This window comes from Falco rusticolus, chromosome 9 (genome assembly GCF_015220075.1).
Source record: "Falco rusticolus isolate bFalRus1 chromosome 9, bFalRus1.pri, whole genome shotgun sequence".
NCBI classification, from domain to species: domain Eukaryota; kingdom Metazoa; phylum Chordata; class Aves; order Falconiformes; family Falconidae; genus Falco; species Falco rusticolus.
In genome coordinates this window covers 44,611,160-44,635,643 of record NC_051195.1, presented here as the reverse complement: position 1 = coordinate 44,635,643, position 24,484 = coordinate 44,611,160, and the positions used below count along the sequence as shown (strand labels likewise).

At 54.4% G+C, this 24,484-nt stretch overlaps 1 protein-coding gene across 2 annotated transcripts in view; it reads left to right on the top strand.

Annotated features, from left to right (window-relative positions):
* The first annotated feature begins 2,592 nt into the window (after positions 1-2,592).
* The window catches only part of ARRDC1 (arrestin domain containing 1), a 39,966-nt gene continuing 18,074 nt past the window's right edge, over positions 2,593-24,484 (top strand). For both annotated transcript variants that reach the window (XM_037400621.1, XM_037400620.1), the window contains exons 1-2: positions 2,593-2,783; positions 20,626-20,736. In XM_037400621.1, the coding sequence (XP_037256518.1) occupies positions 2,666-2,783; positions 20,626-20,736 (229 nt within the window). In that variant the 5' untranslated portion in view covers positions 2,593-2,665. The remainder of the gene's footprint in view (positions 2,784-20,625; positions 20,737-24,484) is intronic.

Here is a 24,484-nt window from a genome sequence, read left to right as displayed (position 1 = left end):
CAAATTTGTCTGCAGACAACACCTATGGACTTAACCGTGAAGCCTTTTACATCTATAGAACAATACACGTAGTTATTACAAAACTCGCAGCTACAGCTGATCCCTTCGTGGGCATGTTTTGCCCATGTGTGACAGCATGTGCAGCTGCTCTCCCCCTGCAGGGCCTGTGGGCGAAGCTCTGTGCTGCAGGCACAGCACGGCTAAGGTGCCAGCAGGGGTATTTTATTGATAAATGTGGGGTTTTTTTAATAACTACTATGTTCTTTGTCAAGAAATTTCATGTTCCATGAAGTTAGGGGAATGTGATGGTGTCTGAAAGGAAAATTTTATTCTAAAACTAAAGTTGACAATTGTTTTTCTTTTCTCTTTTTAAATTTCCCTTTTAATAAAGGAAAAAGGAGGAAGGGAGAGCAGACAGAACCCAGAGGAAGTAAGATTTCCCACCACCACAACAAACCCTTCAAAACATTTTTTTTAAAGCATAATAATGGTTCAAAGTTGCAGGAAAGCGAATCTTTTGCAGTTTAACAAACATCCTTAGGTGATGGTTTGGTTTGGTTTTTTTTTTAGCTGCTCTGAATTTCAGCGCTGGTGAGTCCACAGACAATTAGATAACAGGCATGACTCTGGAGCACGGGCAGATGAGCAGGGAGGCAGGAATGCAAATACACATTTGACTCTAATGAGTAAAATCCTCCTGAACCTAGCACCACCGGGCCCCATACAAGGAACAGCAGGTGCCCTGGCATCGGATATATTGAATTATTCCCATCTAGTTACGTCTTACTAACTGCTATGCACAGTGTAGCTGTGGTCTGGGGGGTTAGTGCTGTTGCTGACCGTGCCATGAGAAGGGCTCCTGTATTTTGTGTCTAAGTACACTGTGCCTGTCTTGCAGTACTGTAGCTGTGCCACAGCATGCACAGCCGGGGCCGGAGCCCCAGTGCCTCTGTTCAGCAGCTGGCGCAGGAATCCTTTTTATTCACGTTGTGACCTTGGGCAAGCAACTTCACCACGCTTAAAATTAACTTTCCTGCAAACAAGGCGTGTAAGTCTCTTTGCGCCAGGAGAGCTATGGCACAGCGTGAAGGGCTTGGTTTTGGCAAAGGGTATTTTTTCACCCTGTTGTCACGCCTGTGGTGTCCCTCTGGGCCAAGGGTGCCATGCTGCCCCGGTGATGGGGTGGCCCCAACAGTGGAAAAAGCCCTGAGTCTTTGGCTGCTTTCCATGGGGGAACAGGGCTCAGCAAAATCTTCGGTAGCACAGGGTGCTTTTGCTGTCCCCCCACCCCCCAATTTGTTTGTTTTTGCTGGCAGAGCTAAACAGGGGCTGCAGAGACTGATGAAAGAGGCTGCAGGCTCGTCTCACAAAAAAACTGAGATGAGAAAATCAGTGAGCTTAGCTAGCCTGGCAAAACAAAAGCTAAGGGCAGCCCAAGGAGAGCGGTGTATGGATGCATCCCGGGGTACGCCCTGCAGGAGGAGATGAGCTGTTGAAAGCCTTGGCACGAGACCCTATAGGGGTGTACGTTGCCTGTGACTACATGCAGGCTGGAAACAAGGCAGCTTTAAACATCGGAGGAAGGAGGGCCTGGAAGGGCTTCCCAGCAGGAGCCTTGTGCACTGGGAGCTCACAAACTCCTTTGGTGCTTTATGAGGGATTTTAGGTTGTGACACTCACCATAAGGCAGCACGGAGGGTCCTGCAGCCCTGTGTGCCCGGGCTGGTATTGCTGCAGGTCCACGGGAGGATGTCTGTCTGTCTGGCCAGGTCCAGGCTGGGTGTGCTCTGCAGATAAACAGCCCGTTTCATACTTATTAATTCTGCCTGTGTACACAGCCTGCGTGCCAGTGGCCGGGAGGCCTCGCCGGGAGGTGCCTTTCCTCAGTGCTGCCTTTGGTGTGGATTTTACAGATGTTTTTTTATTCAATCACACAGCTCAGAGGGGGAACACGGCAAGTGTGATGGAGGGAAGCCGGCTGCTCGCCCTCAGCTTCCTGGGATACCTCGGCGGGGTCAGGCACCTTCACCCTGACCTGCTGGGAGCACGAGGCCGCCATTTACCCCTCAGCCCCAGGCGGCCATCGGGTCCCCTGCATTTGCCCCTTGCTGGATGCTTAAAGAGATTTGGGTTACAAAAATAGGAGGGGGAAGATGTGACAGCTGGGCCGGGAGAATTACAGGGAGGAGATCAGATTAGATGGAGAAGGGAGCACTCGGAGGCAAGATGGCCCCATGCTGGGACAGCTCCTTCCCTCACAGATCAGCCCTACAGGCCGCCCCTTCCCTCACAGCCCGGCCCCATAAGCTGCCCCTTCCCCCACAGCGTAGCCCCACACCCAGCTTATTCCCTCATAGCCCTGTTCCATAGCCGGCTTCTTCCCTCACAGCCCAACCAGACAGCCCAGCCCCACAAGCGGCTCCTTCCCTCACAGCCCGGCCCCATAAGCTGCCCTTTCCCTCATAGCCCGGCCCCACAAGCTGCCCCTTCCCTCACAGTCTGGCCTCACAGCCCAGCCCCACAGCCGGCCCTTCCCGCGCGGGGCGGGCCGGGGCGGGGCGGGGCGGGCGGGCGGGCAGGGCCGGCGCGGCGCGGCGCGGGGCGGCAGGTAGCGCTGCCGGCGGAGCGGAGCGGGCCGGGCCGGGCCGGTGGGGCCGGCGCGGCCATGGGGAAGGTGCAGCTGTTCGAGATCCGCCTGGGCGACAGCCGCGTCGTCTACAGCCCCGGCGAGCCGCTGGCCGGCACCGTCACCGTGCGCCTCTCGGGCTCGCTGCAGTACCGAGGTGAGCCCGCGGCCTGCCCGCCGCCTCCCCGGGGCCGTGGCTGCCCCCGCCCGCCTCTCCGGGCGGCGGGGCCGGGGGGGGCCGGGCCGGGTTCCCGCCGCGGGGCCGGGGGGCGCGGGCTGCCCTCGCCCGTGGGGCCGCTGCCGGGGCGGGGGGGGACGCGGGCGGGAGCCGGGTCCGTCCCCCCGGCGGTGCTGGGGCCCGGGTGCTGCGGGGCTTGCAGCTCGCTTCCCCCGCTGCGGGACGGGCAGGAGCCGCCTGTGCGGGGGTATTTTCTCCTTTGCTTCCCTCTTACTTTTTACTTTTTCCCATGAAAAAAGCAAACAAACCAGCACCCCCGGAAAAAAACCCCCAAAAACACCCAGGGCGAGGGTGGCTCACAGGCACCGCCGGAGCCGGCGGGTGCAGGGCGGTGGCACCGGGGGAACCTGCGCCCCCCGCCGGTGCCCGCAGCGCCGTGGCGTCGGCCCCGGGGCGGGGCGGGGGGTCCCGGCGGGGCGGGGGGTCCCGGCGGCCCGTGCCCGGCAGGGCGGCAGCCACCCGTTTGCAGGCGGCTCCGCGGCGAGAAGGCGTTTGGTAACGTCTCACACGAACGTTCTGAGCTGTGGAAGTGCCGGTTCGGGAGATACCCAGGCTGTGTGTGCCGGGGAGGCAGCAGTGCCCCCCGCTGTGTGGGGGCTGTGGGCGGCTCTTGCTTCGAGGGAGACCCAGGCCCGGCTGGTACAGCGTGTTAGGGCAGGGGGATGGGGATGGAGCGTGTGTGTGTGTCGGGAGGTGAGCTGAGCTGAGCTGCTCGGTTTGGATTTTCCAAACTGGGAATGTGTTCCCCCACCCTAGGGAAGTCATTCGCATTTCCAAGTTACTTTTGTGCTCGATGCTGTGGAAGTGCAAACTGGTTTGCTGGATTTTGTCTTGCTTGCTTCTATGTGCACACTTCTTCCTTTATAACAAATTGTTGGGGTGGGGGGAACCGAAGACTGTAAAATGCAAAGTCCCTTGAACAGAGACGTCAGCCTGGGTGACGGTGGATACGCTTGCCTATGGCTTGCTTTTGCAAGCAGCTCTCCCCGTTGTCTGCAATAGCTTTTTGGAAGCTTCCTGAGGAAAAAGGTATCTAGGACAAGTGCAGACTTGTAGTCTCTTTCACTCCTCTCAGAGCAAAACAGTTGCACGGTCCAGCGTTTATCTTTGGAGGATACTCCCAGATGTACTACTCCCAGCAAACATGTTCTTAACGAAGTGTGGCTGACTTCCATCCTCGGCCCATCCCGTTGACTTCCACGCCTGTTCCTGAAGGTGCCTTTTGGATGAGATGAGAGCGTTTGGCCATGGAGGGCTCGGTTGTGCCAGCCCCTCGCACAGCCAGCTGACCACAGTTACACCTTACTGTTTTGTTTCCTCTACAGCTCCCATCTTGGAGGGGAGCAGCCAGGTTCTCTCTACACCAGATCTTTGCTTCCTGGTGTGCTGCACCTGATCATTGTGGGGAAGGAAGAAGGTGTCTCTTTGTTGTAGACCTTCTTTCTGCTTCCTTATTGCTTTGACTCTGTGAAGCTTCAGGGTCTGGCATCAATATTAGCCCTGAAGCCAGGAGGGGTTTTGCTGTTGGATCTGGTGTTTGATGCTGGGGCAAGGATTTTAGTAAGAAGCTGGGGCAGTTGAGCTCTAGGAAAATGGGCAGAAGTATGGAGCCAAAATCTGAGGTGGGCTGTGTGTGGCTGTTCCTTCTGCCTTGGTGTAGAGGTGACTTGAGCAGCTCTGTTGGGCTGAGGTCCCTGCATGTTGCCTCCACCAGCTGGGCTGGAAAACTTTCTGTTACTGGTGTCTGAACCTGCCCGAATAAGTCACATTGGGATGTGATGCCAGCATCTGCAGAGCACAAGGGTGACTTCTTGCTGTGCATCCTCCCTGCTGTTCTGGTGTTTAAACCCACACGTTGGGGCTGGGGATCTCTCAGATGGGGCCTCTCGCCTTCCTTCTGGCTGAAGGAAGTGTCTTGCCCTCCGAGGAGGAGGCTTGTGTAGCTGCTGAAACATCCTCCTTGGTTTGACAGCAGGCAACAACCTGCTGGGGAGAGGTCTCAAAGGGACTAGTCAGCCCCATTGAGCTCCACAGGCTCAGCACGGGAGGAATCAGACAACCCCTGACACGCTGTAGCTTTCCTCTGGGATGTGAGGAGAGGTGGGTGGCATCAACTTTTCTGATACAGTATGTATACCTACACCTCTGTGACCAGCTATGGCTTTTCAGATTAATAAACAGCTCAAAGGAGAAGACACAAAGTCCTCGCCCAGTGCAGGTCTGGCTCACAGCACTGCGGCATGGTGCTTTCCATTTCCTGAGCTGGACCAGTCTGGTGGGGTGGCTTCTCTGTGTTGTGGTTTTTGAGATCACAGATGCCAGCAAGCCTGCCGATGACTACTTCACAGAGTAACTCGTTTCATGGCTCTTGAAAATTGCACCTTCTAAAAGGTGGACAATGCAAACAAACAAAGCTCGTTCTGCTTTTAGCTTGCTAAACAACCACCCAAGAAATCTTGGGTCATAGGAAAGCGTAACTGGAGACACACCTTTTGGGATCATAAATGCTTCCACCTACGCTGCCTTCTGTGTCAGCCCTGCTGACTAGCAATAAAGGCTGTTCCGTAGCACACCTTCAGCTGGCCTTGTGGCAGTGTCACAAAAGATGACTGACTGCCCTTTGATGACCCACACAGACCATTTGGGGTGGCATGCTTCTCCCTGTGGCTGTGCTGGGGTTAAGGTCCTTCCCGGAAAACTTCTGAGCCTTGGGGGAGAGCGCTAATGGGAATGCAGAATTCCTAATCATTGTGCCTGGCTTGCTGGGTAAATCATCAAACTCGGTGTACAAAGAATAATTAAGCTTAACAGGAAGCTGGCGCTGGGACAGCTGGAGAGGGAGTTAATTCGGGAGGAGGGAGAAGGGAAATAAGTTTGTTCAGAGCAGGGCAGGCGGCCCGGTTGCTGGCAGGAGCGTGCTGGGACAAAGGCTGGTGCTGCTCGGGGATGCTGGAGCACTTTCCTCTCAACTCTGCGGCTTCCAGGGCCCGTGTAGATTATTTCAGTCCTGCTGCCTGCCATTCGGCAAGCCTTCATGCGGGCAGAAGTGTAATGTTGAAATAACAGCCCTCTCTTGTGGGTCACTAAAGAAACCTGCGAGTGCTTTCTGGAGCAGATTTCAGCACTTTGCTATTCCCTACTCTATTATTTAGCTGTCCAGGTTTATGCAGTGATGACTTGACTTTAAAATCACTACCCTGAACTACAAAGCTGCAGACAGAAGTACCTATGTCTGTTCGTGCTCTAGAAGTACCCAGGTACGTAATTCCCATTTCTGCAGAGCAGAGAGCCTGTGAATCATAATTTCCTTCTCTAATCTTAAATGTAGTAATTTTTCTTACTTCTTATACAGAGAACCAAGAAGGCTGGTGGTGAAGAAGGGGTTTGAAAAGCAGGTCACTTGAAACCTAAGTATGTATCCGAACTAAAAGATGGCTTCTGTTTCCCTAGAAGGGCAGTAGGAAGAAGTTTGCGTTTGGCTAACATGTAAGGTGGTTTTGTTGTGTGTGTAACCTGTGCTGTTCCCGAGGGGAAGAGGTGACACTGAAGGTCACTGTTGGCCACAATCCTTTCTACTACCTGACCTCTGAAACAGAGGAGAATACTGTTCCTGCAGAAAGGCTGTGGCTTGGGCTGCTTGGGAAAGTGATGTTCAAAGCATGGATTCGGTCCCTGGTTCATAGTCTGAAGCTTGCTCTGTCCTGAGTCAGAAGTTTTTCTTCTGTAAAGGTGGATTTGAAATTTAGGTATAAATTTAGGTGTAAATGTAGGTGTGTAAGGTCACCTATACATCATCGGGGTGGGAGGAACCCCACGGTTGGTCTCCGCTTTGGGTGGCAGTGTGGAAGGGAGCGCGGCGCCTGCAGTGCAGAGCTGGGCAAGGGCACGGTGGGTTTGGAAGGCAGGAGCGGATTCAAAGCTGTTGCTGCCCCTGGCGATATAGGCAGTGCCCGGTGAGGTCCTTGAGCCATCCGGCATCCGCTAGCAGCGGTGGGTGCCAGCATGAGGGGAGGCTGGCACTGATGTGCAGGAATGCTCATACATCGTTCTGCAGCATCGCTCCAGCAGGCTGGATGGCTCCTGCTGTAGGCAAAGTGGATTAACTTTCTTTTCTCATTGTCTGGAGTGAGACAGCAGGGAGCTGTGTGGCCAAGTCTGTCTGAGGCTGTGGAACAAAAGAGGGATTTTTGCTCTCCTGGCTGGCTTGCTGCTAGAGCTCCAACTCCTCTGGAGTTAATAACTAATCACGAGATTGTTTTGTGTCTCTTGTCGCTGCAGTGTGTGCCTCTCTCTGCTGCTCCCCCCGCCCGCGCACCACTTGTGCTCATCTGAAAAACTCTGCTTGCTGCTTTCCTTGGCGAGGAGACGTGCTGCGGCCTCCCATCTCTTGTTTAACAAAATGGGAGAACAAGTGGAGCAGAGTTCTGTCTGTCTGATTTGCTTCCAAGTGTGACAAACGGGGTGTGAGTGCTTATTCCTTCCCAGCAGCAGTGCAGGGCTGTCGGAGATGTAGCTTGTCTTTCAGGGCTGGAGTCAGGTAAGCAGCAGGGAGGCTTCCTGGCTGGGAGGAGGAATTCTGTGGGTTTCCATCCCTCTCCTCCGGAGGCAGCTCCCCATCCCTGGCATGGCCCTGCAGGCAGGGTTGGGCGAGGAGGAGCAGCTGAGGAGGATGATGGCTGGGGCTAGCCCCTCTGCCAGAGGAGGTGTGTGTGCATGGACAGGCATGCTCTGCTCATAGCATGTTGTGGAATACCTTTTGCTGAAAGTCATCCGTGGGGAAGAGGAAATACGTCTGTAGAGGACACATAGCTGTCACTTGACTTGGCACAGTCTTGCTAGAGGCACTGACAGCCAGAAAGAGTAGGGTGGGCATGCAGACCATCTGCTGTCTGGAGAAGGAGGTGACGCTTGGGCTCTTCCAAGAGAAGAAGGGCAATGGGTTGGTTGGGTTGTGCTGCGGGGCTGCTGCAGACCTGACCTGTGCAAAAGCGTAGAGAAAGGTGCTCTGCCAGGCACTGGGGCAAGTCTTTACTCCTCCTGCTCAGGGCAGCTGCTTCTGCAACAGCCTGGCAAGCATGCCAGGGGCTGGGTTTTGGTTTGGTGCCTCTGTTCTTGAGGGCTGATTGCTGAGATATCCAGCACACAGCCTTTAGGCTACTGTTGTGACCTCTGAAGCCTGGCAACAGGGATTGCTGTGGAAGTTAATTACCTCTTTGTGCTGCTCTTAAAATCTGTTGCTCTTCCCATCTCTTGTGTAAAAGTGCAAACTGCTTAGGAGAGGAGAAAATGAGCAAAGGGCCGGTCTTGAGAGTTTTACCTTGTGCACAGTTGTGCCTGTGTGTGCTCAGAGTCCCTGTGTCATGTCCAGGATCTGAAACAGGAGGTGAAATGGCTTCAGACCACAAAGATGTGCAGGCTTCTCTCTCCTCAAGATGGCTTTTTAACAGCAACTCCACATCCCCCAAGTCTCATTGATGGCCAGTTAAAACTAGCTGGTGAGGTGCCGGCGTCAAGTGTGAGCTGGGGGTTTTGCTGTGAATAAGCTTGTGCACAGAGGACTTACACCAGGAGGTGGGTAGCTGTGGCTGGGAACCACTTTGTCCAGCATCAGGGACCATTTGAAGGGGTGGGTCAGAGCCCTGTGATTGAACTGAATGCCTTGAGCTAACTCCCACAGGTGTATCAGGACCTTGAGACGCTGGGTGATGGCAGCAGAGAGGATATGGGGGGTGTCCTGAGATAAGGGTGGACGCTACTTTTGACCCTCTCATCAAGGTGAGGGTGACAAGCTAGTGCCAGCCTGGAATAATTTGAACACCTAGTTTAAAAACACCCTGACCTCTGAGCACCTTAACCTTGATTAAAAGTGGAGCTTATCACATATCTGTAGGTAGCAAAAAGGCTGTTTCCAAGAAGAATGAATCATTTCTGGAGCACTAATGCTTATAACTTCCAATCTTTTGTTCTTGCTGACGGAACCGTGCTCGGTCGTTCTGGCTTTAGCAACTCAGGCCAACAGTAACAATGCTGCTGCAGCTTGCTGTCCCTCCCTCCCAAATGCGCCTGCCTGAATCCCACATGCTCCCTACAATAACACTTGAATAAAACTAGCTCGGAAGGCAGCGTCTTCAGGGAGGAAAGCTCCATGTGTGCGGGAATGAATTGGTGCCGCCTTGATGGGGAGTGTCAGCACGGGACTGAATGTCAGGTCCAGGGTGCAGCTCTCGGTCACAAATGCTCCATTTTCTGTCTGCTTGGACCTCTGGAGGTGTCCAGCCTGGCCACAGGGACTGTCGTACCAACTTGTAGCCCTCCTCGCATAGCAGAGATCTGTTATGTATCTGGTGCTGTGGTAATAACAAGAACCTAAGTTGTCCTTCCAAACTGATGATCTTGCTATAAATAGAGAATCCAGCTGCTTGTATTGAATGGCATCAAAGAAAATCATAGGAGCAGCTATTATGCAGAATGAAGTGGATTCTGGCTGCTTTCTCTGGAGATGGTGGGGCGGGGGGATTTCTTGACAGTTGAGACGTGTGAAAGCAATACTCGAGAGCTCGGTGTGGCGTATGAAGTCTTCAGCGGGGAGCAGGTGAGGCATGGTGGCTGGGATCTCCTGTCATGCCATCCCATGCTGTGCCTTCCTCCCTCCCCACTGGAGGACCTGCCTGCGCTGCTACCCGGGTGAAATGAGGGCTCACGAAAACGCAGGGTTGCTTTACTGCTTTACTCTTAAGGAAAAGGCACTTGAAACCTCTCCTGCTAGGGGGAGGTGAGTTGGCTTCGGGCTTGTGCTTGGGAGCTGCAGCAGCGCTGAAGCAGACGATTGGAGGTGTCTCAGCAAATTCTAGCTGCTGACTCACGAGTTTAGCACCTGAAGGAGGGGTGGCCGCAGGGTGGACGGGCCTTGGTGCAGTTATGCGTGGTTGCTTGTCCCCCGTGCTCTTGGCTTCTCTCCTTGTATGCGGGCTCCAACCCCTCATGCTGAAACTGTTGTTTCCAGGGTGGCTGAGCAGTCCTGAACTTGCTGCTTTAGTCCTTCTCAGTGCCTTGGAGGCGGAGGCTTGCTCAGGATGCCTGGTTATGGCAATATTGTCTCTGCTGAATCCTTTCAGCCCCAGGTGCACGTGGTGGGGGTTGTCCAGCCTGTAACAGACCTTTTCCTGGCTGACTGGGTCCTGAGCTGACTTTGCAAGTGTTCTTTTCTCAGGACGGAGGCCAGGTACTGGGGAGTTTGTGCCTGGGATCCATCCCTTGAGCCCCAGGAGGTGATGGAGGGGCGTCACCTCCTCTCCTGAGCATCTGCATTGCATCTGCAGGGCTGGCCGTGGCTGAAAAGACTGGGAGAGCTGTGTTGTGGGTGGCAGTGAGGATCTGCCAAAATGAGCATCAGCCAACAAGACTTATTGTAGCCTTAACTCCTAGACAAGTGTATCGGGGAGTCTCAGAAGAAAATGAGCATGACGCAGTCCTGCAGCAGAGTCTGGCCCACAGGAGCCCTTGTACCCGGGCATTACAGTAAGCCTGTTAAGCATGAATTTCCAGAAGTCTTTGAAGCCTTTATTTAGAAAGAGCCTGAGAAGGGAGTAGGCTCTGGTGAATCAACCTCTTTGTGGTAAGTAGAGAAACCTGATCAGTCGGCTATTTATCTGCCTTCAGTGGCTTTTGCACCCAGTGTGGAGGGGTGATGCTCCTGCGGTGGGAGCAGAGGGGCTGTCTGGGGGGAAGAGCTCGCTGAACCTGCTCTGAGATGTGGGAAGAACAGAGCAGAGCGCTGGAAGTGGTGGCAAACAGAGGTGTGTTCCCAGGACATCAGAGAGCTCAGCCTCGCTGGCTGCTCCTTGTATCAGGTGAATCGCTGGCTTGTTCTGCCAGCGAGGTGGGAGAAGATGCCTGGCTTTGCACTTGCTGGCAAAGAACAATCAAATTTGTGAATGAATTTAAAGGGGCAGTCTGTTACAGCGTAAACCTGACTGGTGTTAACACACCCAGCAAAAGCCTCCTGGGACCTGCAGCACTGTGTGGTGGACTGTGGTGGGGTTTCTTGCCTGGTTCTTCCTTTTTTAGACAGCCAAGTCAAGTGTACGGGAATATCATAACTGCTTTGGCCTAAAGTAGTGTTAAGTGCTGGGTGGAAACCTACTTCACTTTGGGCAAGCTATAAAAAAAGAGGTTCTGCTCTTCTGTTTCAGTGCTGCTCAGCCTGAGGAAGAGTGGCTGTGGTCCCTGGCTGGCTGAAGTGTTGAGTGCTGGCAAGTCCTGGTGTCCGTCAGCATTCCTGTGAGCTGGGGCGAGCTGCTGGCTCTGCTCCACATTGGGCATCTGGGACCTGCATTCTCCTCCTACAGGGCTGTTCTAGGGGCCAAACATTGAAGATTAAGATGCTCTGAGTGCTTATGTGTGTACAGCCTTGTTTTTTCTTTGAAGAGCACAGCTTGCTTATGTTCGCATTGTCCAGGGCTCACAATAGCAAGTTTAAGTGGCCCAGGTCCCCTGAAAAGGCTGGCAGTGAATTAGGATCTGTGTTGTTCAGGGGATTGTAAGTAAAACTCTCCTGGACCTCACTGAGATCCTAAATACGAGATGTTTCTGTACCAAGCTGGCAGCATGTGCTGCTGGGAGGTGCTGGTGCTGGCAGGCAGCCTGCAGCCCCGCAGAGCTGGGTGTAGCTGCTCGGGGCAGCGTGGCAAGGATGAGACCAGGAGCTGGGCTGCACCTGGGCTATGCCGAGCTGTACCGAGCGCTGGGCAAGAAGGAGGGAGCGCAGGCAGTGACAGGTCATGTTATTTGCAGAGATCTGCTGGGTAACAAGCTGAGCTCCTCTTTGCCGGTGTCTGACTTGCTACAAGCCCGGCCTGGAGCTTGTCTTGTCCTAGTAAAAGCACAGACGGCTGTCTCGTGGATGGGGCAAACAGAAGCGAGCCTCAAGCATAGCTCTAGAAGGAGGACAGGCATGCTGGTCTCTAAACAGGTCAGAGTTTTCCCCTTTGAATTTCAGTCCAGAGAAGTAGAAAGGAAAGACGTTTCTTGAGCTTGAAAGTTGGCTTCACACAGCAGAGTGGTTGAAGATCCACATGAAACGCTGCAGCTATCTCCACCAGCCTTCTGCTCCTCTGCAACCTCTCTGCATTTCCCCACTGATACTCAGAGGAATAGATCTTAGGAGAGGAGGCAGCGAGTGCTGGCAGTGTGGCTGAGGTGGGTGGCTGGCATGGGGATATTCGTAGTCAGCTGTGAGATCTGCCTCTTACTGCCAAATCCGTAGTTTCTCGCAGTGCCTCCTGTACTGCTGTCTGCTCTGGCTGTTCCCAGCACACAGGGTGTCTGCATATGCCATCGTGGCTTGGGAGGGAGAGGCTGGTCCCTCGGCACGCTGTGGTGGTGTGTGGTTGCTCTCCTTGCACAAGGACCCAAGGGCTGGCGTCGCTGACCCAGCCCTGTGTGTGGCAGCAGGTGTTGCATGGAGCAATTCTGCAGGGCCGTGCTACCTCTTTAGGATGGGGCAAGAGTTTGGGCTCCCAAAATGGGTCCGAGGTACGACTTTCTTCCCTGCTTTCTCTGTAGCCACTAATGAGGGATGCTGCCTGTCCCTGGTCCAGCCCGGGCTGTCCTGTGGGAAGGCCATGGTGCGTTGGTGGGCAGCCTGGCGCTGGTGCCTGCAGTGGGGAGGCCAGGGTAGGTGGCACGGTGAGGGCAGGGACAGCTGTGTGGCTGTACACCCCTGCCAGGCTGCGCGCATGGGCTCTGTGCTATCTGGCTGTGACGGTGCAGCCACCTCTGTCCTTGTGGGCTCTCAAGGCAGAGTAACCCCATTCCCCACACCTCTCTTCCCAGGCTGTTGGGTTGTCACGGTGCTAGGACCTGCATCAATCTGAAGCTTAAAAAAAAAACCCCAAACTTGTCCTTTTTTTGCAAGAGGCAGTTCTGGAGAAGGGATGCTGGGGGAGTCCTCTCTGGAGCACGTTTGGTGAGCAGTGAGGTGGCTGAGGCAGCAGTGATGTGGTGGGCATCGGGGTGAAGGGCAGGACAGGGTGCAGCCTGTTGGTCCACACAGATGCCACAGTGTTTGATGCCTGTTGCTAAGGAGCTGCTGTTGCCTTTGGCAGCAGGACTGGCAGATCCAAGGCACAGGCTTTGTGGCATGTGGGCATCCCCCTCCCACAGCCCGTGTGGCCTTGTTTGCCAGTGAGTTTTCCACCCACAGCCTGACATGTGCAAAGACAGGCTTGTTAAATGTGCTCAGCTGGGGATTTCATTCCAGATGTTTGAGATGACCCCTTCCTCTGAGGGCAGCCAACGTGCTGATAAAACACTGTGATGCTATAAATAAACCTGTCAGCTCTACAAGGGAGAGGAGCCTTCTGTTTGAACAGGAGTTTGTTCTAAACGGGAACCCAACAGTTTGCTTTCTCCTCTTGGGGTGTATGTTGACCTCTTACTCTGGGGAAGAGCTGGAAAGTATAGGTTTCCCTGTTGCTCTCAACCTGATGGAAGAAACTGCTTGAAGAGCGGAGAGGATCAACCTGCCTGGGGGAGGACTCTGAGAAGATTTGTTGCTTTGCTTTTCTACAGGCACACACCTGCCCAGTCTCCCTTTGGAGACTTCTGCATTTGCTAGAATGAGGACATCCTCCATGTGTCGATACTACCTGTGTGAACGTGCCACTCCTCACGTTGGACTCTGGCTAAAATAACTCGTGCACAGCCAAAATAATGGCTGTGGGCGCTCTGCCTTCCTAGTAGAGCTGTTGCTCCCTCATTGTTGGTACAGGTGGAGTTTTCACCGGCTGTGTTGAGGAGCTGGTTCCTGCAGTGTGGGGCTGCGTTTGTGGGTCTGGGCTTCCTGCAGGTCGTGTGGGAGACCCAGCGGCGTCCTCCTGCTAGAGCCTGACAGCAGGCAGATACAGCCCTGTTGCTACAGCCAGGGAGAAGAGGTACTTGTGGCCCAGCCCTTAGGATGGGTTTTGCTTAGTTTGGGCTTGCAGGGCTGGCTCTGCTGTCCTGGAAATCAGCTCACTGAAAGGTCAGAGCCAGGAAGGGAGGGACTGTCCCTTCCATGGCTGTGAGTCATTTGGCTGGTCCAGCCTCTTGCAGGGTGCAGAGGGCAAATGCCAACCTGAGGAAGAAATGGCTGAGCAGCAGATCTTGCTCCTGGAGGCTAAATGATGTCAAAGCTTGTGTCACTGCAGAGGGATCTGCAGGGTGGTCCTGAGCTCCAGCTGGGCTGATGTGTGGCAGGAGCATTGCCCGCAGCCAGCTGCACAGGGACAAAGATGGGTCAAACTGTGGCAACAACACAGTATTTTGCTGGGAGCCGGTCTGCAGCCTCAGAGTGGAGAGCTGTATTAGGTGTGACTTGTGTGATGGGCTGGTTGGTTGTGGGAGGTGGGATGTCCCCTGGGTCACAGGGAGCAACTGCCAAGTCCTTTGTGTGCTCGAGGCTGCTGCTGGTGTGGGAGATGCTGCTCAATGTGTGTCAGCTCCAGATAACTCGCCTCCCAGAGCCTGGCTGTGGGCTTGGGTTTGAGTTGAGACGGAAAGCATGAACTACTCTTCTAGACAACTCTTCTCCATCCACATTAGAGGCCGAATCCCCTTTCTGCCCCTGCGCTGGGCTCTTGGGAAGGAAGAAGATTAAAACCTTCCCAGACAATCCTTAACCTCGTGCCAGACTCGTTGCTGCCTCTAGCATTTGGTGTAAGCTCTGCTCACGCCTCGCTGGCTTGTGAAATGCTCAAGACTATTTGTGTCTCTGAGAACTGACAGGATGGACCCAGAAGGATGGGGACAGCTGAGAATTAATTAGGAGCTGCTGGTTTAATTAGTAGTGTCTCAGTATGTTCGTGCATGAGGGCTGGGTGCTGAGGGAGTAGCATATCTTGTGAGCATCCAGCCTTCCTGCTTAGCAGACTTGAACCCTTTGTGTCCGGCATTGTACTGGTGTGTTGCTGTGTAAATGCCATCAGTACAAAGGCCTCATCCTGCCCCTCTTCAGGTTCTCAGTGTCCTTGGTGTCCACTTTCCAGGGAGCTTTTCTAGGAATTGCCCAGTCTCTACAAACTAGTTGAGACTAACTTGCTCTGTCTGTGGTTCTTGCTGTCTCCCAGGCTTTCTGTTTTCCCAGTACCATCTGGTCCCACTTTACTGGCAGTGTGGGTAACCTCAAACCCATCATCTTCATCCAGATCCAGGGCAGGGGCTTTACAGGGCCAGAAGACCTCAGGGCATACCAAAACTCGTGATCTTTCTTGAACCCAGAGGTTTCACTCGAAGGTGGAGCTGTGTGTTGAGGTGGCCTCCTGCTGCCACTGTGACAGCCCATGAAGTCTGTCGAGGGCAGATCCCCGCTGCCATCGGTCAGGGAGTGGTTGGGGCTCAGGGCCATCCATCATCCCCTTCTCCCAGGGCTGTTTCTGACCCCTGGGGCATGCAGGGCCAGGGCGGGGGAGAGGTGGCTCGTTCCCAGCTCATGGGATGCTCTGGATGTACAGATGGCAGCTTGAGGAAATCTAATTAAAACGTGCTGACAGCTGCCTGCCGAGGCTCTGATGGAGGGGGATGAGGAAGGGGGGATCTGGCTTCCCGTGGCAGGTTTCCATGAAATGAAGACTTCTCTGATGCAGACTCACTTGTCTCCCACAGTGCTTCCTCTGCCTCTTCTCCCCCGTTATCTGGATCCAGTCCCACGCAAGTTTCCCAAAGGGTGTCTCAGTCCCCAGGTACCCTCTGAGCCCATTCCAAATGTGCGCCCCGGTCCGCTGTGCTGTGTGCGGTCACTACAGATGCACAGGGTGGCTTTGCCATCCATCTCGTCCCTTTCTCACAGGGCTGGGCGCCTCCTTCTCTGCAGCAGGGACGGCTGGAGCCTCCGGGTCCAACACACAGCTGGGGCCATGTGCTGACTCAAGCAGGCTTCAGCTGGCAAAAGCCCAGGGCTTTTTTTTTTTTTTCCTAAGTGCCATTTCAGAGCTCAGTCGCCAGCTCTTTGGCTGTCCTTGCTGAGGAAGGGGAATGACGGGACAGTCCGTTTGTCCTGCATAAGATGCTGCCAAATGCGACAGCCACCACCCTCCATGGTTTTTGCTGCTTCCCTTCCCCACCCCAGAAAACCCAAACCAACCAAGCTGTCAGCACCTCCTGCCCGCTGCTGCTGTCTGTTGCCTGTACCTGTTGCAGCAGGTGTGTGACACAGAAGCGACTTGAAGCCAGGGGTGGTCACTTGGGACTGGCCCTGCTGCTGCTAAGTGCAGGGTGGCCGGTGAGACATTGCTTGCTCAGCACGTCACTGGATTTTGGCAGCAGGGTTGTCCACACACAGCCTGCCCCTGGCAGGGGAGGGGGATGTCTGTCCTCAGCTTTCCTCTTGCCTGTGATGCAACACCAGCTCCCCACTGAAGGCCATCTTACTGGGTCACCAGAAAAAGTAATTTGAAGTCTATGGCTGCTCTCCTTAAATCACCTTGGAAGAAGGCAGACGTGCCCAGCTCCTGGTATCTCTATTTTTACTTCATGCAGAGATGGATATGGCTGAGCTGTCTCCTTTTATTTCCAGCATTTGGCACGTGCTGTAGCGTGTTGCTAAAGATGTGTCTGGCTGGATGTGAAGCTGCCTGCTTCCCTGAATCCCTGGGGGACTGCAGGGGTGAAGGGCTCTTGCCTTCTACATGGCTTCATAATGCTTTTCTTCTCTGCTTGCTGTTCTTTGCCTCCCCCTTCCACTTCCCGTACAGTTTTTTGACTTATTTTGACTGTATTTATTCAAAGCAGCCTGGATAAACATGGAGCAAGAGTGTATTAACTGGGGCCGCTGGTAGCACTGGATTCTAGAGACATTTTTAATGGGTTTCTAGTAACTGGAACTGGCCTGTTCTGATGTAGTAACCTTTAATTGCTCTATCTGCAGCTTGGCACAGAGATTTCCTTGGGAAGGCTCAGCACGTTTAGCCTCCTGACAGGCTGACAAGCTTTGCACCTCAGTTGGCTCCAGTTGCAGCAGCTCCAGTGGTGCTGGTTTGCCAGACCTGGCCCACCAATGCTGGTTTGAGCTTGCAGCGGCCCACGTGCCCGAGTTGTGCCTGTCAGCTGCCCCTTGCCCTCCTCCTGATTGTGGGCAGGAGTCCATACACAGTAGCTGGGCAGGTCCCCAGTGTCCTGCTTTGCCCATGGGATGCTCATGGAGAGGCTGACACGGTTAGGTGCTCCAGAACCTGGTTAGGAATAAGATGAATGGTTTGACCTGTTGAACTGGGCACCTCTGAAACCTCCTAGATAACCTGGGGGGAAATGAACCCTGCAGCTGCCAGGCTTTCCTGCTGGGGCTTGCTGTGGGGGTGAAATGGGGGGGCTCTCAGGCTCCCCCCAGCATTGCCCACCCTGTGGGGGGCTGGCTGGCGAGGGGGAGTGAGTTAGTCCACTGGCACTTCCAGGAGCCAGGGGGATGAGCTGGGACACGTGATCCCCATATCTGGCCATAGCTCTGCTGCAGGGCAATGTGTAAGCTCAGAGCTGTCGTCTGCTCCGTTTCTCCCCCAGTGAGGCAGAGAGAACTCATGTTTCTGGAGCAGGTTGGAGAGGATGCTCCACAACAAATCCTCTGCCACCTGAACTGCTCCAAGGCTTGTCCTACATCTCATGACTTGGTGAGCCTGGTAATGGTACGCTAGCGGCTTTGGAGAGCGCAAAGGGAAGAGTTTTTCCATTGCTATGGAGTTGTTTTCAAGCTTTTCAGCTTTCTGCCCCTTTGCTTGCCCTCACGCACCGGGAATGGCAGCCCCAGGGAGTGTGGCGGTCAGGAACATGGCTAGAGAGGGCTGTCCTCGGTGGGGATGTGGGACTGGGACCCCTGAGAACCCCAGAGCTCTTCCTCCAGGGACCATCCCTCCTCTGTAGGCAGAGGCTGGCTGTGACCACACCAGTTTGGGGTGTCAGTGGTTAACTGAGAAGCCTGGGAGCTGGCAGCTCCTGTGCCTGCTATAGAGAGCTCGTTATCTAGCTGCAGTGAGACTTTTAGATAAGGACTTTAGCTTTGATGGGGGGTTATAGGGGGGGTCCACAATCGCAGCAGGGACCACCAGGCAAGGGTTGGCTCCAAGTGTCAGGCTGCAAACCCATTGCCTTTGGTTGCTGAGTCTCTGTCTGCCGTGGGAAGGGAGATGGCCATAACATGTGTGTGTGTTCGAACATGCCCACCCACCTGCCTCCCAGGAACAGGAATGCCTCAGCACCGCAATGCAGCAAGCGGGCTTGGGCTTGAATTCAAGGCCATCATCCCCTTATCTGGGCGTTGCAACAGATGGTGGTGATCTGTAAACTTCTGTGGCGAAGGGAGGCTGGGGGGGAGCTGTTCAGGGGCTGTTCCTCCTGAAGGATGCGAGCGTTCCCCAGTTCTTGGTTGGGCTTTTCTCACTCGCATCTCCCCCATGTGAAAATGTGGGAGTGGAGCAGCTGTCTGTGCTAACTCAGAGCAGGACAGGCCTGTTGTGAGCCCAAACATGTGGTGGGATGTCCAAGGTGGGAGCGTGAGAGCTGGTACCAGCGTGTGAGTACACAGGCTGCCACCCTACTGAAACCACTCCCTGCTCCTTCTGGTGCTGAGACCCCTATGTGATTTTTGGCTCTGCCAGCTGGCAGAAGAGGACTGGATGTCACCCGGGGGTGCGCAGGCAGGTTCGGTGTGGTGGTTTGCTTTGAGAGGGGTCCTGTGTCTGCTCAGACCGGGTGGGCTGTGTGCCGTGATGTGGGCAGCTCCTGTTGTGGGCCACGCTCTCCTGTTCTCCCCCTGCCTTGGAAGTGCCGATGCACATCACAGACACAAAACAAGTGAGCCAGCGTGTCTTGCTTCTGTATTGATGTTTGGTTAATGAGAGTTGGCATCTGGAGCTGCTTATCCTTTGCCCTTGAGATAAAACAGCACTTTGACTGCAACCGGCTCTGGTATTCAAAGTCGTGATCAGGCCGTGAAGGTATGGCAGGAGATCTGACGGGGGAGGCTGTTCTTCGTTGTGGGATTAGAGGCTTTTAAGCCCTGAGGAGACCATTCTGCCTGAATGCATGTAGCAAAGCACCAGTAAGGGGTCTGAGGTAAGGGCTGTGCATTCCCCTTGCAAAGAGGGCTGGGTTTGGGTTTCTTTCCACCCTGTCTTGAGTCGGTGTGGAGGACAAGCTCACACTGGCCAGGCAGGTGCTCTGGAGAGCTGTTTGAGGTGGCTATAAGCAGCATCACTTGCAGCCCTTGGTGTCTGGGTAGGTGGGTGGAGGTGGTGAGATGCGCATGGCTGAGAAGGCTTGTGCAGTGGGGAGGGGGAGAGCTCCGAAGCCAACGCAAATTGGCCACCTTTCTCCCAGGGAGATGCTTCCTGTGAGATGTGGCTTGAATACAAGGGAGCAGATGGGTGAAATGGGAAAAGAGTCTGTCTGGTAGCGCCTGCCACCTTCCTGCCAGCAGAGCTGTTCATCTGGCAAATCTGGGGAGGGAATTCTGTGGGATCCATTAAAGCTGTTGCAAAACCTGGTGAGAATCAGGACAGGAGATGTTCAGGCTGGGACAACCCTGAAGGCCCAGTCTGTGTCTCGACAGGTCTGCCTGCGTCCTCCCTGCGTGGGGGTAGCACAGCAGATCATCTTGTGCTGTGCACCAAGGCCAGTCTGTCGCGTTTGTCTGTCTCTTAAGGTGCAGTGTCGACATCAGAGCTCGATTTCAACCTCCCATGAATTGGCCAAGACTAACTGAAAATGTCTTGTGGGTACCTCTTCTGAAAGCCACGTAGCTCATTGCCACAGGGTGAGCTCTGGGGTGACTTTCCCATGGCAAGACACAAACATAGCTTAGATTACTGTCCTTGCTTTGGGAGGGTCAGATACTTCCAGACCTCGCTGTGTGGCTTTGCTGAGAGCCCTGTGTCTCTAACAGGAGGAGGAAGCCACTCACTTGAAGTGGTGTCTGGCTGCTGAGAAGCAACATGCTTATCAACGTGACTGGAGGTCCTGGTGAAGGATGAGCGTTAATGGCCAAAGTGCTTCTGCTGCAGTCCTTTGAAGCAGAGGCTGACCCCGGGACATGGGAGCAGTGTCCCACGAGCTGGGGATGTCCTTGTGAGGGTGGGTGGGCTGTGAACTCAAGCAGCAGCTGAGCTTGTTCAGGCTGTACTGGGGGGTCCAGCTCTCTGCTGCTGCTGCGGACAGGGCTGTACACCTTTTTTAGCAGGCTAACGGGCTCGTGCCAATGTATCTCTCCTTGCAGGGATGGTGGGACACTTGCTGGGATGCCCAGATACTTGTGTGGTGGGAGGTAGCAGAGCCCACTGCCACTCATCCCAGTCTGGAATGTGACAGCCATGCGTATAGGAGAGCATCACTGCCACAAAGGTCTCTGCTGTCAGCCTGAGCACCGAGGCTGATGCGCATATCGGGAAGGGGGATATTGCTTCATTTGGGACAAACTAGAGAGAGGGTTGCTGCTCAGGGAGCTGAAATCACTGCTGTTAAAGGCTTTCACAGTGCAAGGAGGCCAGCTCGAGGACTTGAAAGGTGATAATACCTGGGAATAGCACGGGGGTAGCAGGGAGTGTGCAATAGTGCTGTGAGTAAGGGGAAAACGTGCTTCTGAAATGAAAGCATGACCTGATTCCTTTGCTCCATTTTTCCACCCTGTATGGGTTTTCATGAGGCACTGCTGCACAAGTCCATATACAGTACCTGAAGCAAGCCTGAACCTGAGGTTTTGCTTTCTGCCGGTGCTTATGTGTGTGCTTTTTCTCAACAGCCATCAAGGTGAGCTGTGTTGGATCCTGTGGGGTGTCTAACAAGATCAATGACACAGCATGGACCGTGGAGGAGCAGTACTTTAACAGCACGCTGTCTCTGGCAGACAAAGGTAAGGTCTGCAAAGATGCGGTGGAGATCTGTGATTCTGAGATGGTTTACAGAAAAGTGTCACCAAGACTTCAGCATCTTCTCGATGTGGAATACCCCTTCATAGGCTGGCTTGGTCTGTGTATGGAGGATGGGAGCCAGTATTAGAGACTACAAGAGCTTAGAAGGAGCTGTGCTGAGAGGCATCCTGAATAGCTGCAGAACTTGGCCACCACCCTGCAAACACTGCTTGCATCCTCTGGCCCTCGTCTTCCTGAAACGGAGCTGCCAGCCGTGACTTTCAGTTTTTTCAAGGCCCTGTGGGTTCACTCTGCTCCACTTCTTATGTATGTTGTCTGTGGTGGTCACAAAACACTGATCAAAGCTGGTCAGTAGAAGCCAGTTGTGGGCCAGGAGTAGTTTACACTGAAAGAGATGTGAAAGTGGCACTTGTCCTCCAAGAGAGATGCTGAGAGCATGGCAGGAGCAGCCGAGGACAGTTTGCCTCCACACCCCCTCGCAAGCCGAGATGCCCAGAGATAGCAACAGGGTTGTATTATCCCGTGGGGTAAAGTGACACCAGCAGCCTCTGGGGAATCTGGGCTGGAATGAATGCTGTCTTTCTGCTGTTAAATAGGTCAGCCTTACCACAAATAATTCATGCTGTGCCCTGGCTCCTGTTGAAATCGAGATGTGCCAGTATTCACCTGCTGAAGGCAGTGGCTGTAGCAGTAACTAACGTGGCAGAAGCCCCAGGGTAGCAGGAGCTCAGCCCTCTGATGCCGTTTTATCTAATAACAGGAAACGGGTAGAACAGAAGTGGCAGTTCCTGCTAGCTCAACAATTTTTCAAGCAGAGCTTTTAGCGTTGAGGGGAGACTGACCTCATCCTCGCAGCAACTGGCGAGAGCACTGCTTGCTCTCAGGCCCGGGAGAAGGGAGACAGCTGGCTGGCTTGCCTCTTGGCTTGGCTCATAGCCCAGGGGCTGCAGTTGGAGGTGAACTGCCTGGGAGGGCAATGAGAATTGTTCCTGATTTTTGAATGCAGCACTGAGCACAGCCAGAGCGCCCAGCTGTGAATGTCAGGATAGCAAAATCCCGGAGGCTTTATAAGGTGCTGGGGGCCATTGAGCTTAGATGAGTTGGGAGCTGGAGGCTGCAAACAATTGTGGACTCCTGGAGAGGTTTAAACCTGCAACTGCATTGAAAAATGCACCTTCCGAATTTATTTTTTTTTTTGTTTCTAATATTTAATGATTCAAGGGAGAGCTGTGATACTGTGGTCAGTTATGTCCTGGTAAAGCTGAGCTGTGGCAAAAGCCAACAAGGAGAGACAGGAGTGTGAAGAGGTGGGTGTGCTGTTGGTTTGCAGCCCCTCAGAGATTTTGATGGTCACTTCAGCAGTCCTTGTGAGGTTCCCTATGGGAGCCATCCCCTTGACAGCTAGGGCCAGTGTGGACTGGGAAGGATGGAAGGAAAATGCAGTAATGGCTACACGCTTTCATGGCTCTGAAACGCCCCCTTTGAAAGCCCGAATTCCAAAGACAGCCACAATTTGGTATTCCCAGCTCTTAAACTGTTCATGGAAAGCCCTAATCTTTTGGCTTCCAATTTTCTGGGACCCAGACTCTTGCATATCACCCAGTGCAGTGCTGCTATCTGTCAGCCACTGTGTTGCAGACTCTGCCAGCCTTGAGCAGGCACCAGGGATGGGGTGGCAGGGCTGGGCTGCTCGCTCTGTGTCGGAGCCAGTCGTGGAGCTGGCAGCTGCCCAGCTGCCCGTCTGGAGTGTGATGGGACAAAACAGGCCAGCTGAAGTCTTCCAGAGCTACCACAGCTCCAGGCAAGCGAGGCAAGAAGTGGTAGTGCATGACTTACCAGGGATGTAATGAATTGAAGGGAAAATCTGAGGCATCATTGTCCTGTCTTGCAAAGCTGCAGTGCAATTATGGGGTGAAGCCTGGTCTCTGCTACCAGCAATCAGTCTGGAGCAGTGTGCCAGGTACTTACGGTCACTGACCTGTGCCCTTCAGCTTTTTGTGTCAGAGTGGACCCAACTGATGGGAGCTCTCAGCCTCTGGCTTCCAGCTGCAGGGAAGCAGATAAGAAGTCGGGCAGTCCCTGTGCGTGGGGTGGCAGCCAAGGGCAGTGCTCGTGGGGCATTTACTCTTTGCGTGACTGGTACAAGCTCAGGAGTTACTGTCCTGGACTTGCCATGTTTGTCCTGTGTCTTTCTTCAGGCAGGGTGGCTGGGCCCCTGTGAGAACATAGGGATGGGCTGTATGTGCGAGGGGACGGTATTGATGCTGCCTTTGGACCCGAATCCTCCAGCAGAGATGGCTTTGAAACCGTCCCTTGCAATTGCTGCACTGGCCTGTGCGGATATGGAAACAAAAGCCGTGGGGGCTGGCAGCACTCCAGCCTGTGTCGTGGGGAAGCGAGATAACGGCTATCACAGCCCTCGTGGTGGCATTGATGCATGTCTGGGCTGGCAGAGCAGCAAGGGAAGCCAGGCTGCTTCTCCGTGTCTGTGCCTCCGTACGTGCCTACCTGCCTTCCTCCTCCGAGGGCTGCTGGCAGCACAGCATCCTGGCACGGCACGTGCAGCGCGGCAGTGGCAGGGGTTCGCTGGGACAGTCATGCAGTGACCTGGTGCAGGCAGTGCCTTGGTGCTGACTCAGCCGTGGTGGTTTTAGGCTCCCCAGGAATAGCTCTCAGCTGCCCCAGCCTTTCCTGAACAGATCGTGAAGGAGCTTCAGGCGGGTGGACCATCCCTTGGGTGCCTGCTCTGCACAAAGCAGGGCTGTCCCTTTCCCTGTGCCTCTAGCCAGCAGTGTTCAGCAGCGACGAGCTTCTCCGGTGTCTGGCAGAAAAGCGGTTGCCTCTGGGGAGCTGCAGCCAGTGCTTGTGTGTGCTCCCTGGGGTGCCTCCCTTGCAGGTCTGACACTTGGCTGGGAGGGGAAACTGAGGCAGGCTTGTACCCTTAGGGCACGGGGTGTTGAGCTCGCTGATGGAAGCCCAGGGAGCAGATGAGTTCAGGGAGCTGGAAGCGTTTCCAAGCAAGGACCTCCAAAGGAGCATGGGGCCAGCTGGGCTGCTCACCCCCAGCACGTGCCTCCTTCCCTTCCAGCATCTGACAGCCACCGGTGAAAAGCAGCAGGCTCTGTGAGCAAAGGTTACTGCCGCTGTGGACAAATACTGCGGTGGCCTATGGGATGTCCTACCATGTGCGTAAAAATGTGTAGAACCCACCCAGGGTGAACACGTGCCCTCTTCTTTCAGGTGAGGGCTGGCTGTGCCCACCCATCCTTCTCACGCCTGGAAAAGCAAACAGCAGAAGGGCAGGCAGGGACCACAGGAGGCAACGTGCTGCCTTTCTGTGGTTCTGCAAGAGCGTCTTATCCACAAAGGGAGATGTCACCTCCCAGCAGCACAAATGGAAAACGAATGAATGAAGGGGAGGAATTTGCTTCTGCCTCAGAGGGCTCTTCTCTTCCTCTGTGTGTGTCCCCTTACAGCAATGCTGTTACCTCTCCTTTTTGAACCTGTGCATTAAGAAAACAAAAAAGGAAGGGGGAACAGCGTGTCCCCGCTTCAAGAGGTAACTGGCAGCCAGGCTGTGCCCTGGGGCAGGGGGTGGTGATGCCAGGCATCCTGCTGGCACCATCCCCAGCCTTCTTGCAGAGGGCTCATCCAGCCTGACAGCATCAGCTTAGGTTGAGGGAGGATCCCAGGTGTCCCTGAGGCCATGCAGCCAACAAATCTCCATCT